Here is a 16,041-nt window from a genome sequence, read left to right as displayed (position 1 = left end):
TTTACTGGATCTACGCAAAGTAATTTGAAAACCTTCTGGAAAGGATTTACTGCTTTGGATGCTGTTAAGAACATTTGTGATTTATGGGAGGAGGTTAAAATATCAACATTAACAGGCTGAAAGGTGTTGATTATAACCCTGATGGATGACCTGAGGGCTTCAGGACTTCAGGGGAGGAAGGAACTACCTGTGTGGTGGGAACATCAAGAGAACTAAAATTCGAAGTGGAGCCTGGAGATGTGACAACTGCTGCAGTCTCATGAGAAAATTTGACTGGATGAGGAGTTGCTCCTTATGGCTGAGCAGAGAAAGTGGGTTCTTGAAATAGAGTCTACCCTTGCTGAAGTGCCGTGAACATTGTTGAAATTACAAAAGATTTAGACCATTGCATAAAGTTAGTTGATAAAGCATTAGCAGAGTTTCTGACTATTGACTCTAACTTTGTAAGAAGTTATATGTGTGTAAAATGCTGTCAAACAGCATCTCGTGCTCCAGAGAAATCTCTCATGAAAGCAAGTCAGTTGACATGGTACACTTCATTGTTGTCTTGTTTCAGGAAGTGTCTGTGGCCACCGAACTTTCTGCAGCCACTGATCAGTCAGCAGCCGCCCATATTGAGGCAAGACCCTCTACGGGCAAAGAGGTTACAGCTTGTTGAAGGCTCAGATGATTGTCAGCATTTTTAAGACACATTTATTCTTTAACTAAGAAATGTGCTTTTTTTAGACAGTGTAATTGCGCACTGAAAATTCTACAGTACAGTGTAAATACAGCTTCTGTACGCGGTAGGAAACATATTGGTGTGACTTGCTGTATTGCCATGGTCTGAAACCAAGCCCTCAGCATCTTCAGGGTCTGCCTGTGTACCCCGTAGATAGCACCTGTTGACTTGTCTTCCTCCTCCTCCTTCCTTTCTTCTGGGTTTGTTCTTTGTTATTAATTTGTTCTTCTGTCGGTTTCCGTTATTGGTACACTAAATGAGAGGCTTTGTACCATGAAGATTGACCTTGACCCTTTTCCCTATCCTCTTACGTTTTGCCTTTGCTCAGCTACAGCTTTATATTGCATTGTCAAGGCTGTTCACAATTACACCAATTACGTTTGCTTCTAAAACCACAACCAACATCCATTCCACAAATACTTTGGTGACCACCAGTGTGGAAAGTGAGAAACAGAGCAGTGGGAAACCCAAGAGTTTCTTCCCAGAAGTTTCGATGCATGGCCCATTATGTAAGGGTAAAGGTGCTGTGCCCCCTGCTCTCCACTGGCATCCAAAAAAGAGGAGGCGTGCCTTTATAGAATGAGAGGCTTAGCGGCTCAGCGGCCGGATGTGCTCTGCAGACTTTATTTGGTTCCTGATTCAAATAAACTGACTTCAGAAAGCCTTTGTTTGGACAAACAGGGAGATCTGAATATAGACAAGGCATTAGATGCTATTTAAAAATCATTAATGTTGTCAGGTGTGTGATCATGGTCTGATGTTAGGATTTTGAGTTTAAAGAAGAAAGACTTCTTTACTAACACTGAAGTTTGGTGGGTGGAGATGATGACGTCATCTCTGAGACTTGCCGGTCGAGCTTCTAGCAGAGAACAAGGCGCAAGTGAATGAGGCCGGCTCAATGCTGAGGACAGCTAACGCTGTTAAGAGTGTACATGGTCGTTCTCTGTATGTTTATGTATATTTATGCGTTTCTATCTTAAAGTTTGGGAAAAAACAGTGATGGCACAATTATTTTCAGACAAAGATTGAGAGTATTAGTAAGTCATCCCTTGAACACTAGGAGGACGTCACGTGACAGGAGGGCGCATGTGGTTCAGGAAATGGCAGGCAGACTCTGGTGGGCACAGGCAGACGCACACCGGCATTGAGTGTGTGAGGAACACTCCAGCAAACCACTCTCAGCGCTCCGGTGCAGGAGGTCAGAGGAGGAAGTGGGAATTCCCAGTTGCTTTCGGGGCCACGTCTGCTCTGGTGGTTGAAGCCAGCGCTGATGATTAACTCTAGACTTTGTCGGGTCACTGGTACATCACAAATGAAAGCGTAACCACTAAAACAGAGAGAAGTGGCTGGGTAACTTTCAGTCAAGTAGAAGAGGCAAGTAAAGACTCACAGAAGTGTATTCTCACAAGAGGCGGAAATACGCAGCCCTGTGGTGGTGGAGCTGCCTCCGGGTGGAGGAGGGCATCGCACCTGGCTCTCCAGAGCTGGCCCTTGCCGGGCTGTGCAGCATTCCCGTGTCTCGGTGGACTCTGGTTTGCTCGGGGCTGGCTGTACTTCCTCAGCCCAAGGATTCCAGAGCTCTTCAGCTCCGGAAGGTACCTTCTCAAGGACTGTTGCCTGCTCATTCCCTGTGTTTTCTCCTGAATATCTTACTGAATGTCTTGTTTTGCCCTCCGTTGCTTCTAGTCTCCTTTGTGTATTTGTTTCACTGTGCTACGTTAATTGTAGTCCATTCCTCTGCCTGTCCTTCATCAGTTCCCTCCTCACGATGATACTAACCTGTTTGTGAAGATTTCCCTTTAGTGACCATATTATTTATTTCTAGAAGTTTTGCTGCTGCTTCAGATGTTTTTAATCTTTATGATGCCTTTTCTATTCATTGTGGTTGGTCCTAATTGCGTTTTTTTCCTGTCATTTTATTTTTTTTTAATTTTTATTTTTTTTTGAAATGGAGTCTCACTCTGTTGCCAGGCTGGAGGACAGTGATGGGATATTGGCTCACTGCAACCTCTGCCTTCTAGGTTTAAGTGATTCTCCTGCGTCAGACTCCCAAGTAACTGGGACTACAGGCGCGCACCACGGCGCCCAGCTAATATTTGTATATTTAGTAGAGACGGGGTTTCACCATGTTGGCCAGGATGGTCTAAATCTCCTGACCTTGTGATCTGCCCTCCTCGGCCTCCCAGAGTGCTGGGATTACAGGTGTGAGCCACCGTACCCGGCCTTTCATGTCATTTTAAACAATAGATTGCATTAGGTCTTGACTTTCCTCTTATTTCCACCTTGGGGAGCCTGGCCCTTATATTGCCACATCTGCTCACACTCTCCTGGCAGCTCAGTCCCATCTGTGGCTGATAGTGTTTAATGGTGGGTTCATTCCTGATGATGGGTTCCTGTGTGCCCTGGGTTGTAGAAATATTTCTGCAGAGAGCAGTAACATTTGCTTCTTCAGGGACTCCCAGGGACTTTTTTGTCCCAGGCTGGTCCTGGTAGTCCTGCAAGAGGAGAGCATAGGCTGGAGTGGTGCTGCCAGGCAGGTGCGGCCCCTGGATCTCGGTTTCTTCTAGGCTGTGTCCCCATCTGTGTCTGTGAGCAGCCCGCACACTTCCTTGCTGTTTCTCTAGACAAGTGCACAGAAGCTTCCAGACGACTTTGTATCAGCTGTGCAGGTTACTAAGGGATCCAGTTTTATTTGCTTAGGTCAGAGCAGGTCTCTTTTCTCCAGCCGCTGGGGCCTCGCGGCAGGCCTGCCTCCCCTCCCCTAGTGAGAGGGTTTCCTCTTTGCTTTTTGGCACTTCGTTTTTTCCTTTTCTTTTGCTCGTCTATATTTGAACTCTCTTGTTTTCAGCATTTTTCTAGTTTACGGTAAGAAAGAGCAGACTTGCTGCCCCAGCCAGCCCTGGAGAGGTAGCACGGAACTGCATTTTCTTGGTTCCCCACACCTCAGTACCAGTGAATTTTATTTTTAGCTACCAGATGGGCCAAAAAATGCTGCTCTTCTTGGGATAGTAGGATGGTTGAGTATTTTCTAACTCTTTACCTGCTATGTGCTCTTCTGTTATGAATGGCCATAATTTAGCCTCTCTTAGGTTAATTTCAATGCTTTTTTTTTGATAGATGCTACTAGAAGGCTTCCTAGGTTGCCTGGGAGTTACCTGTGCCCCTGCTGCCCCTTGCCTCTCCTGTTGGAGCCTGGACAGTGGTGGGGTGAGCAAGGAGCCTCGCGTCGGAAGCCAGGAGTGGCCTGGCTAGAGTCTGGCAGCCAGGGGCTTCCCGTCCCCCCAGCAGGGTCTCCTGACAGCAGGCCCGCCTTGGGTGTTTGTGGAAGTTATGCTTCCTAATTGGAAGCAAGGGCATGTTGTGGGTGGCACACCTCAGCAGCACCCTCTTGTTGGAAACTAACCACAGGGTATTTTGGGGAACTTGATCTTGAGACCCCCCATTCAGCACCCACAGAATTGGGAGCTCTTTTTTCCTAAGGGAGAAAAGGCAACCTGTCTGGAGTTAACTTGATTTGTCTGGGTTTCTTCTGCCTGTTTCTTATTTTTATATAATGTTAGTAACTTGAAACTTTTTCTTTTGAAAACTCTTTTTTTTGTTTCCTGACAGTTCTCATAGTAAATTAATGGAATTTTATTAACTGTGGTGTTGAGCTGTGAGGTGTGTCTTAAGTTTAAAATAACATAGCTGGCAAATTCATTACTTTTAAAATAATTCAAAGCAGATTCAGGGTCACTGTTAGGAAGCTCAGTTCCCTGGCACGCATGCTGGCATGTGGTTGTAACTTAGTTATGGGCAGTCTCCCCTGTGCTGTTAGTTTCTATCCTGCCTCCAAATTGCAGATATTAAAGATGAAAAAGTGTTATTTTTCCTCAAATGAAAACATTTCATGGTTTTTTTCCTATAATTAAATTCTTAGCGGCAGATAAGAGATGGAGTAGGAAAGTGTGCTAGCAAGAATAGATTGGTTTTCCTCCTCGTAGCTCTTACAGTGTAGAGGTGATTTGTTTCCTGTGGAGTGTGTTTTCCATCCTGTGGGCAGAGAGAATTTTGGCAATGGCACCTTCTTTTATTCTTGTTTTCAACCACCATGAAAAACCTGACAGTGAGGCATTGAAGGAAGATTTAGGTAAACAGCTCCACAGAAGGAGGATGCAAGGTTCAAGAGCGTGAGGTTGGTTTGGGGCATTCTGGGTTTCTGTTGCTAGAAGATGTTGCAGGTCCTGAGGAGGCAGTTGGCGTTAGGGACCTGAACCTGGGAGTGTTTGGGGTTGCAGGCACTGCTCAGGGATATACCACCTCAAACCCCAGGACACTGAGATTGCTGATGGGGGATGTATGGCAGGAGAGGAGAGCGGAAGGGATGGACTGTGGACAGGTGCTGCTCACACACCAGAGGAAAGGGGTGTGTTTCCACCCAGTGAGGGGGTTCACACGGCAGGATTCTTGCAGTGGAGGTGAGCTTGAGGGAGAACTGGGAGGAATTAAGTTCCCTAGAAAATGCTCATCAGAGTTTCTTGGGGAAGAATGTGGGAAAAAAACCTCTCCCTTTCGTCTGTCCCCACTAGCTGCAATTTGATACACTGCCCCTGTAGCCCTGGAAAGCCAGTGGTAGACAGAATCCATAGAACCAGTGTTAAATGTACAGAACCCATAGAATCAATGTTAGACCTATCTGCCCACCCCATAGGATTGCTGAGAGATATACCTGCTGGAACTGCAATAGACAGACACACACACCTGGCCATTGAAAGACTCACCCCATAGAATTGTAATAGACACACACTCTGTCCATCCAGCCATTAGTAGAGATACACACCAATAAAACCATTGAGTGACAGAGGGACCCACCCACCCCATAGAACCAGTGATATAGACAGAGTGCACTGTCAGTAGAACTAATGGTAAAGACACGGACACTGTCCTTAGAACTGAGAATAGACACACACACACACACGCACACACACATACAGAACTATTGAAAGACAGACTCACCCTGCAGAACCAGTAATAGACACGCCCACACCTTTCATAGGACCAGTGATAGAGACCCCCTCCCGTAGAGCCGATGACAGGCATGCACGACGTCATGTTTTTGTTTGGCAGATGTTTCGTCAGCATCTGTTAGCTGAGTAAATATGTGTTGAATGGATGTGGAGCAAAAGCGGTGCTGTTTTAAAACATCGAATCCTTGCTGGAATCAGGACTGCTTTAACAGTTTCGGCTGGTATGGAAGTGAAGACGGTGCGGGTTTTTCTTGGTTTTGCCCCTGTTTGAGGTGACTTTTGTTTCTCCTCCTTGTCTCCTGTGAGTGATGGTTATTTCAAGCCCTGAGGCAGATCCTACTTGTTTAAAGAGACTTTTCCATTCTGAGGGATCTGAATCCCTAACATTTAGCCCTGATGTTGTAATATTGTTGCATTTCTGCCAAAGCGGCTCTTATTTGGGTGATGCTTTATATTTACCACACTGTTAAACCGTCCTTGTAGCTGAACTGCTTCGGTTTTGGCTGACGCTCGTGGAGCACAGTCTCGCAGACGTCTTCACCTTGAAACTGGGAGAGCAGAGTGGGGATGGGGTGCGGAGATTGGCCTTGGTGAGCTGAGCCTGAGGGACTGGGTTTCTGGGATGCTGAGGGTCACTGTGGAAGGCCTTTTCCTCGGCTTTCCTTTTGGCTTGTTAATTCGGTGGGGCTGCTGGGTGAGTATCCTTGGGCAGCGTGAGGGGCTGGAACTTCTGTCATCTTTAGTATTGATCAGTAAAACTATGTTACATTTTTATTTCAGAGAAGCCTGTGTCTCCCAAATCAGGAACATTGAAGAGCCCTCCCAAAGGATTTGATACAACTGCCATAAACAAAAGCTATTACAATGTGGTGAGTAACTGCAAAAGATTTTTGTAACTAACTGATTTTTTGACTGTCTCTAAAACTCAGCAATGTAGAATATAGGTAAAGTACCTAGAATAGGAAGAAGGAAATAAACTTCGTTCATCTGCCACACAGTTTCCTTCTAATCTCAGCATTTTGATAACAGTATGTTTCTGTTTTAATGCTGTGTATATGGAAACATCCGTTGCTCTTGTCCCGTAACACGGTAATGTCACTATTTCCCCATGTTACTGCCAGACTTCAAAAATGGTATTTTAAAAGGTATATGATGATATTTGAAAATTTTATATGCATTGAGTGCCATTCTGTTTGTATTCGGAGTAGGGCGTCAGTACTTTACACACAGGGTTTCTAATTTATTTTTCCTCTTAATACAGTCTTTCCCAGGATTGATGTGTACCTGTCACATGGCTTGGAATTAGGGGAGCACGTCTAAATGCTATACCTGTTAAAGACAGGTGTTTCTGCATCCTAAAATGTGCTGCTTAATATGTTCAGTATGTGGTATTAAATCTGTACAGCCTAATGGTGTTAAATCTGTGTGGTCTGATGCTATTGTCTGTATAGTCTAATGCTATTAAATCAATGTATAGTCTTATGGTATTAAGTCTGTATTGTCTAAACCTTCTTTGTATCTAAGCTTATGCAGCAATTGCATGCACTATAGAAATGGAAAATAATTTTTTATTTTAAAGAATTTATTAAAATTTTAAATTCCTAGTATATGTCTACTCAACATAATAGCAAAGCAAACCCTCTAAACATGTATGTTTTGAATTCTGGGGAAAATGTGCATTTATTTTGTTATTTCTTTCCCTACTCCCAGTCTTTTTTATTTTCTTGGTGAGGAGATATAAATATAAACCTCTCATATAAATATGAACCTTTGAGCTGTTGGTATGAAGTAGCAGTTGATTGGTGTTTCTGTGCAGCTGCCGTTTTGTTGTGAGCGTTTCATTTTCTGCACCTATGTTGAGAAATGGTGAAAAGTTGTGGTGAAATGGAGTCTGAACAGCTCCAGCACGTGGACCTATGCCACCGTTTTGTGCTGGAGAACATAGGTTCTCCTGAGTGCCCGCTTTCCATCTGCTCCGGCATCTTTCTGCAGGACAGACTGGCCTGGGGACCCACTCGTTAATAAGTTTATTTGGTGCCTGCTCTGTGCAGCTCTGTTAAAGGCACTAGGTACATGGTGAACAGACTGGCGGGTGCCTCTCCGCTTGCTGAGCTCTCACTTGGGTACGGGAACACAATGGTCTTCTCTTGCCTCCACTTTTACTGATAATTTTTCATAGTTTGACATTTCTGCATCTTCTTGGGAACAAGTCTCTCTTCATGCATCATGCCATTTCTCTTACCTCAGTGGTAGTCTTTGACTTCTTTTTCTTGGATTTGGTCAACTCCAGATCCTTTTCTCCTTGGAAACACTTTTTTCTGCTTCCGCTCTTTCTTCCCTTTTTTTCACTCGTCTTCATTTGGCTGCTTGGGCTCTGCCTTCCATCTCAACTTCGTCGACTTTCATAAGGTCAGACTCCTTTTAGCCCGTTGCGTGGCCCACGTTCCCTGGGATACCTGCTTTATGTCGTCTCCTAGTGCTCTGCATCACCTTCATCTCTTGGCCTGCTGGGCATTTGCTCCCAGAATGTGGCTCTACTAACTTATTTGCTTTTTAGTGTGTAGTGTAGTTTATGTGTAGTTTTGTGTACATAGCTACAAAATCAGTAGATATGTTTTGTGGGTTGTAGGAGAACTTGATTTTAATGCCTGGTGCTGCAATTTCCTCTTGCATTCTTGTATAAGACATTGCTTTCCTTGTGACTGCTTCATGTAGTGAACAGCCACAATCCACAGTGAGGTTCCAAATACGGTGTTACCCTCTATTACTGTTCAGGTCCAAGTAATTGTATTAGAAAAAATTGTATCAGAAAACAATTTAGCAGTGTCTGAATTGGTGCCAAGGGCATTCTTTAATTTCTCCATGAATCTTGCTTCCATTAGGCACTTTATGAAACCAGGCAACCATGCTTTTTTAGAAATCCTGGTGGGTTTTTCTTTGCATTATATATTCTGTAATACTTTTCAGATTGAAGCATAGTCGATACCTTCTTTTCCTTCTCTAACTGTCCTTTTACAGAGAGAATAGCCTGGTTATTATAAGTGCTCTTTTCTTCAAATCAGCCAACTTTTTCATACAGAATGATGGAAAATACCTTGACCTCAAAATCACATCTAAATTGTTGTCTGTATAAAGCTGCATTCATAAATAGTGCATGGTTAAATTACAGTTGTTACGGAAATAAACTCATAGAATTCATAGAGAATCATCTTTTGATGTAGTACTCTCATCTTACAGTAAAGAAAACAGAAGTTAAATGCCTTGTCCAAGATTATACACTGGTTAGTGACTAAGCCGGGAATCAATTTCAGCTTTCCTAATTGTATATTTATAAATTGTGCGTAAAAATAAAGAACAGAATACAACACAGAACAAAATACAATAGGTAATGTGTTAGGCATTTCCACAGCCCCTTTAGTAGTTTTGTTTTCACAGAAAACTATAAGGTCTAGGTGTTTTTAACCCCACTGAGGGTTGAAAACTTACTAAAGGGTAAGTCCAGTGTGGACCAGTGGCGTTAAAGTTACATGAATGACTTGTCTTAACTTGGGATCCGTTTAATGGAGTGAGAGAAGAGTATTCCACATGAAAGTACCAACATTTTGAAATTAAGAGACAATGAGACAGGTATGAATGGGATGGATATGTGTCTTCTGCTGTTGTGTAATGGTTAAGATGAACACCAAAAAGAGACTGGGAAGTGAAAAAAATAACTCTTAGTAATTATGGTCCATTCAGTAACTGTTTCTTTCTCTTCTCCCTCTGGGATTCCTGTTGTGCAATTAGTCAAATATAGACAATATTTGAACCGCTGTCTTCATATTGTCCTTTAATTTTTAAGCAGAGTTTCCTTTAGTTCGTTGGACATATTTATAATAGGTGCTTTGAAACCTTTACCTCCTAAGTCCAATATTTGTGCCCCTCAGAGACAGTTTCCATTGACTGGTTCTTTTTATTGTGCACATGTGTGTGTGCACATGCACGGTCACACTTTGTTGCATGTCTTATAATGTTTAAAATTGAAAACTGGACACCTTAGACCTAGTTCAGCAGCTCTGGATGCTTGAGCTCCCCTGCCCTGGGAGTTGCTGCTGCCGTGTCTCGCTCGTGACTCAGAGCGCTTCTGTAGTTTCTCTCCCCACAGCCACTGATGTCTGTGTTTAGTTTTGTGTCTGTTTTTAAGTCTGTCTTTCTAGGATTCACATTTGGGTAGCATAATTTAGTATTCAGCCAAAGACTGACCAAAGATTGTGCTTACACACCTTTAACAGTCTAGGTATTACGGCTCACACCTGTAATCCCAACACTTTGGGAGGCCTAGTTGTGAGGATTGCTTGAGGCTAGGAGTTTGACACCAGCCTGTGCAGCATAAGAAGACCAAAGTTAGCTAGTGGCAAGTGCCTGTAGTCCGAGCTACTCGGGAGGCTGAGGCGGGAGGATTGCTTGAACCCTGGAGTTTGACGCTGCAGTGAGCTATGGTTGCACCACTGCACTTCTAGCCTGAGCTACAGAACAACACTGTCTCTCTAAAAAATACAAAAAACCTCTAACGGTTAGGTTTCACTCTTTGCCAGTGATCTGTATGGGGTTGGGAATGCATTCAAAGATGGGGCTGGGGAGCAGCATGACTTTTTAAAACTTAAAGGCCGTGGATGAAATGACAAAGGAAAAGATAAATCTCTTAGGCTACATAATGAGAGTTTAATAAATTATTTGCCTCAAATAATAGAAGCCAGATTACAAGTTATTTGGAATCTTATTTGCATCAGGTATAATGCAAGTTTATCCTTAAGGCCTGAAGAGCTCATTAAGACAAATACATTAAGATTAATAGATAAATAGGAAAGGACATGAGCAGTTTAAAAAATGGTAAACACTAGACTTTGGAAAAAAAATAAACTTACCATAAAAATTTAATAGTCATACTTGCTGTATTCAGTGAGCAGAGATTTAAAGAGAAATTTTTAGTTCTAATGGTGGAAATGAAAATCCATATAGAGTTTCTCCAAAGTAATATGGCAGTTATATATAGAATTCCGAAAGTGATCATGGTCTTTAATTTAGGGCTTTCTTTTTAATTTCTACTTCTTAAAATCCACTCCAGAGAATTAACCTGAAATATATTCAGAGATGCTTATATAAAGGCATTTTCAGAGGATTATTTGTTACAGTAATAAATTGCAAGCAATCTACAATAGACAGCATGAGATAAGCCGTACCAGAATCGTGAAGCGATCAGTGGTTTGTCTATTCGTAATCATTAAAATGTACATGAGCCTTTAAAAATACCAAAAACATACATTTTCATGTTAAGTGCATTGACAGTATGAAATTATATAGGTGATAGGATCTAATGGTATTACAGAGTTGGCATAGAAATAGAGAAGGGTTTCTTTTGAGTGGAGGAATTTTAGCTTCCCACTAATGTAAGGGATAGTCATTATGGGGAAGTGTTTGACACCACAGTCCCGAATGTGTTGGAGACAGAAACGGGCCTCTGAGGCTAGGGAGGAGGCAAGTGTGGAACGTGGCAGGCCCAGGGCCTTGGGCTTGGAGAGTGACGGGGAAGGAAGAGGACATCAAGATCTTTCATATGCAGCTCTTTTCATTTCAGTTAGTTTTTGTGACTAAGCCAGCCACTGCTCTTGCCTTTATTTTCTCACGTATGTACGGTTTGAAATCAGTCTGTTAGCCATGTCTTCTTAGGGTGCCACAAAGTAGGTAGCTGAACTGATCAGGGTGGCTTGATGCAGTGGAAGGTGTACAGCCTTTGTGTTGAATTGTCCATGCTGCTTAGCCTGGGTGGCCAGGAGGTTTGCCCCTGGCTTCCTGAGCCCAGTTGCCTCATTTGTAGAATGAGGTTGGTAATGCTGGCCATGACCTGGTAGTGTGTTAAGTGGACTGGCAGTTGACCTTAAGGGCTTCAGCAGAGTGCTGGACCTTAGAGGTTTTTGTGTTTATTAAGAAGAGTATTTAAGAGCATTGGGAACAGAAGGCATCACTGAGGCCACCATACCATTCTGTTTGTAAACTGGAATCCCAGTAGCTTTTGAGGGTGACGCGTGAAAGCTGTAGCCAAGGTGGCCTGATCATATAATTAAAGGGGACAGGTTTGTGACCTGACGTGCCTGAGCTTGGTGGATTTGACAGTGAAAGCACGCTCGTTGGTGACCAACATCTTTCCTGATAGGGACCAAAGGAAGGGGTTGGATTCCTAGGCTGAAGAGAATGATAGTGTGGAGTCTCCTCTTGTAGGGATGAGGAGCACCCCCCTCCATCATTAGAGAATGGGGTTTCTTAAGTTGCTGACTGGGAAGACACGGTCCTTATGACCTTCCCTGTTCAGTGATACACACTACGATTTTATTTTGTAGGCTTTCTGTATTAGTCCGTTCTCACGGTGCTATGAAGAAATACCTGAGACTGGGTAATTTATGAAGAAAAGAGGTTTAATGGACTCACAGTTCCACATGGCTGGAGAGGCTTCAGGAATCTTATAATCATGATGGAAGGCGCCTCTTCACAGAGCAGTGGGAGAGAGAAGAGTGCCAACAGGGAAATGCTAGATGTTTATAAAACCACCAGATCTTATGAGAACTCACTATCATGCCATCATGAGAACAGCATGGGGAATGCCCCACCCCCTGTCCCCCGCCATGATTCAGTTACTTCCACCAGTCCTGCCCTGGACATATGGGGATTATGACAGTTCAAGGTGAGATTTGGGTAACACAGAACAAAACCACGTCCCTTTTCCTGTTATTTAGTGCACGATGGTAATACTGTGACTATAACAGGTAGCAGTCACTCATTTTAATCTGTAAGTGTACAAAAACGGTTCCGTATCCTTGGATGTCATGGCACACTTCCACGGGCCTTTCCTGTGCTCCAGAGAAGCCCCACAGCTGTCTTTTTCTTCCTGCTCCTTCAGTTTCTGGGGGCCTCCAGATGCCGGTCCAAGGAGGAAAACCTGGTGTCCTCTGTCTCCGTGTGTTGGCGCTGACCCTGAACCCTGGAGTTGCTTCATCTCTTCATCTTCTGCTTTTCCCCTGGCTTTTTTCCACCTTAACCAAGATTTCTTCTAAATCTTGTGACTCTCCGAAGTCTCTGCTTGGAACTTGTAGGTGGAGATGGTTAATTATGAGGGGCCCTGAGGCATCAGGGAGGGTGGGCAGCTTGTGGGGTTCCCTCCTTGGCTGAGCGGTGAGGCTTCTGCTGGCCTCTTTCACACTTGGCTCCCATTGTTTTTCATGGATTTCCTTGCTGTATCTGGACGAAGATGATACAGATGAAGATTGTCAGGTAGGCAGTAGTGGAAGGCTGACACAGAGAAGAGCTGAGTGTTTGGGAGAATTGAGTCGGTTAATTGGAAGAAAGGCTGACCTGTGAAGTCATTGCCTTCGGACTGAAGGAGTCATTCAAGAAGCAGCTCCAAGTAAGACTCCAGATTGGGCTGAAAGTTTGAAAGGTGGCTGGCTAGATGCCTTCCTGCTGTAAGCCAAGGACTGGCACTCTTGAGTAACCATCATAACCCAGTAAAACCCCTTTTTGTGAAAAAGAGAAACAGACTGATAGACTTGTCCAGCTGCAGGCAGCCAGTGGCAGAGTGCAGCTGTGAGCCCAGGTCTGCCTGGCTGCAGACGCCAACTGTTTACCTGTCGTCATGCTGCTGTGCAGGTGCCGTTGCGGGCATCCGCATCCCCCTGTGGGCTGGGAGGCTTTGCAGGAGCTGTTGCCTGTAAACCTTTAACATTTACGAGAAACATACCCCAAGACCTGTGAATCTCCACATTTAAAAATAATATAATAACATATTTTCTTTCAAAAGATACAGTGTCATAAAAGAAAAGCATGATATGGTCCCTCCAAACTTTTTTTGAGAGCTAATGTTCCTAGGCATTAGTAAGGACCAGCAGCCCTAGCATGCTGCATTAAATTAGTAACTGTGTGTGGTGGGGGAGCCACTGACTGCCTGATGTCATTGTGACCTGTGGATGAGCCAGCAGGGGCTTTGGGGATTGCTTGTCAGCACTCCTTCCTCCTCCTCCTTTCCCTGCAGTCAGATGTTTATTAGAGGCTACACTGGGTGGTGAACTACTGTCTTGTAATTTACTTTTTGAAAACTCAAATACTTGAAGTATAAATAAACTGGAAGGGAGAAACTTAAATGATAGTCGTGTTTCTTTGTAGCAGTGGACAGGGGGGAGCTGATCTACCCTACCAGGTAGAAGTAGGTTTTTGAATAATTGTGCCATTTTTTAGGTTTTCTTCTCCGACTTCAGGATTGGGTTATGGAAATTTGGTTGTATGATGATAAAAATCTTTTATCCAAATGAAATTTTAAAAATCGATGTTCTTTGTTCTCTTATGTAAATCAGTTATTTATTTTTAAAAGGCTATTGATGACATATGAACATAAAACACCTACCAATGTTGGCAGTGAAAGTTGTAACCCATTTGTAAAATCAGAAATTCTAAGTATTCTTTTAATGAAGTAATGAATAAAGTCAGTGTCAGTGTCTGTGTCTGCGAGGCGCAGAAGTGAGTCGTCTTTGTTTTGCGGGCAGTGGAGGGATTGTGTGGCACCAGTGTTTGACTGTGCTGCACGCCTCATGACCCCCGGGAAGCTGGTGCTGGCTGAGCTCAGCTCTCTGGGCCTTTCTTCAGCACTGTGAGTTGTAAAAGCTGCTTTTTCTCTGAAAACTGCGTGTGTCCTCTGGGTTTCCAGTGTTGGTGGGATGGAGCTGTGGTGGCCAGGCTGTGAGGTCTTATGGGGTCCTGCAGCAGCCAGATCGTACAGAAGACAAGGAGGGGAAGAAAGGTGGTGAGTGGCACCCAGGGATGCGCTCAAGGTCAGGAAGGCCAGCAGCCTCCTGGCAGAGGGAGTGGGCACCCCAGCCGGAGCCAGGGAGCCAGGCCTGGCTGTGTGTTAGAGGAAAAGTTAAGTGTAACTTGCAGTGTTTGGTTGGGAGTAGTAACAGGAATTGTGTTTAGCACCCTATTTGAAAATAGTGTTTAAGACTATTAGTTGAATTAACCAACTTAACTGTTTTAATGAATGTAGCTTTTTGTCAGAGGGCTTTTTGGAGTAGTTTTTGGTACTTATGGGAGGCTTTCATTTCTACATCCAGTGCTTAGTGCTGTGATGGACAAAAGGTCATTGTGTTTTCTTCTCATATTCCTGCCAGTTATAGTTGCTAGTGGCTGTTTTCTTGTCTCACATAGGAACGTTTTTCTGTTTGAAATAAGTGTGTAGGTTTTCAGGCATGCACTGAGCAGTATTAAGTTGGTATCCAACATTTGTAATTATGCTAAATCGTATTTTGTATCTTTAACATTGGAAAAGGACTTTTCTTACATATCGGTAACAGATCTTATTTTATCTTATTTAGCTTGAGATCCCGTTATGCTTGGCTGGCTTCTCCTGATGTTGGGGAGAACAGGCCTGGTTTAGGGTGGTGTTTCTGGGGTGTGGCGCATGGCATCACTGTATGCCTCTGTTCACTGGGCCTTTGACATTTGTGTTCAACGGGAATGTCATAGAAGGAAGACATTGTGGTTGTGGGGGCCCCGAACAGCCAGCTCCCTGCAGGGCCCCTCGCTCTGGCTCTCACACAGTTGTCTCCCATGAATAGACCTCTTCAGGGATGAGCCGGAGTTTCTTGTCACTAGTGGAAGAGCCTCTGTTTTTTTATTCGCCCAAGTAGTTTAGAAAGTGATTTAGTTAGATTTGCATTTACTCAGGATGACTATTTACTCAGGAATGTACTCTTTCTCAGAGTTTCCAGTCAACTGTAGCAAACAGAATAATGGTCCAGGTCATCTTTACTAAGGCTGAAAGTTAAATTTAACTTGATGACTTTTTTCTTAAATGTTTAAATTTACATTTGTATTATCAAAAATTACAGGGAGAAAACTGAGCATGTTTACTTAATATCGTTATTACTTTGGTACAGTTTCTTTTGTATGAGTAATTTAAAATGTGTCGTGAGCTCTGGGAGACAAATAGCACACCTTAATGCATGTACTAGATGCACCGAAGACACATGTAAGGTCATTTCCTGATGGAAAAAGCACTAGCTCTCCAACAGAGTCGGGTGAAGAGGCATGGAGGCAAGGATTCCACTTTTTTCACTTAGGTCAGGCCCTCAGTCTGATGCCAAAGAGGGCAGTGTGGTGCGGTGCAGTGGCAGGAGGACCTGGGGCCGCTCTCTGGCTCTGCTACTGTCAGCTGTTTGAGTTGGGAGAAGTAGCTTCCTCGTCTATGCGGAGAGGTTGTGTGTGCAGAGCACCTTGCTCGGTGCCAGGAGTGCA

General features: G+C 43.8%; 1 protein-coding gene across 7 annotated transcripts in view; it reads left to right on the top strand.

Annotated features, from left to right (window-relative positions):
- The window catches only part of ARHGEF7 (Rho guanine nucleotide exchange factor 7), a 183,681-nt gene that overhangs the window by 105,647 nt on the left and 61,993 nt on the right, over nucleotides 1-16,041 (top strand). For all 7 annotated transcript variants that reach the window (XM_021667882.2, XM_021667879.2, XM_021667886.2 and 4 more), the window contains one exon: nucleotides 6,508-6,596. In XM_021667882.2, the coding sequence (XP_021523557.1) occupies nucleotides 6,508-6,596 (89 nt within the window). The remainder of the gene's footprint in view (nucleotides 1-6,507; nucleotides 6,597-16,041) is intronic.

The sequence above is a fragment of the Aotus nancymaae genome, unplaced genomic scaffold (genome assembly GCF_030222135.1).
Source record: "Aotus nancymaae isolate 86718 unplaced genomic scaffold, 86718_ANA_hifiasm-v0.15.2.pri h1tg000044l, whole genome shotgun sequence".
Classification (NCBI taxonomy): domain Eukaryota; kingdom Metazoa; phylum Chordata; class Mammalia; order Primates; family Aotidae; genus Aotus; species Aotus nancymaae.
Note: the sequence above shows the minus strand (reverse complement) of the source record. Positions and strands in the feature narration are given on the sequence as shown.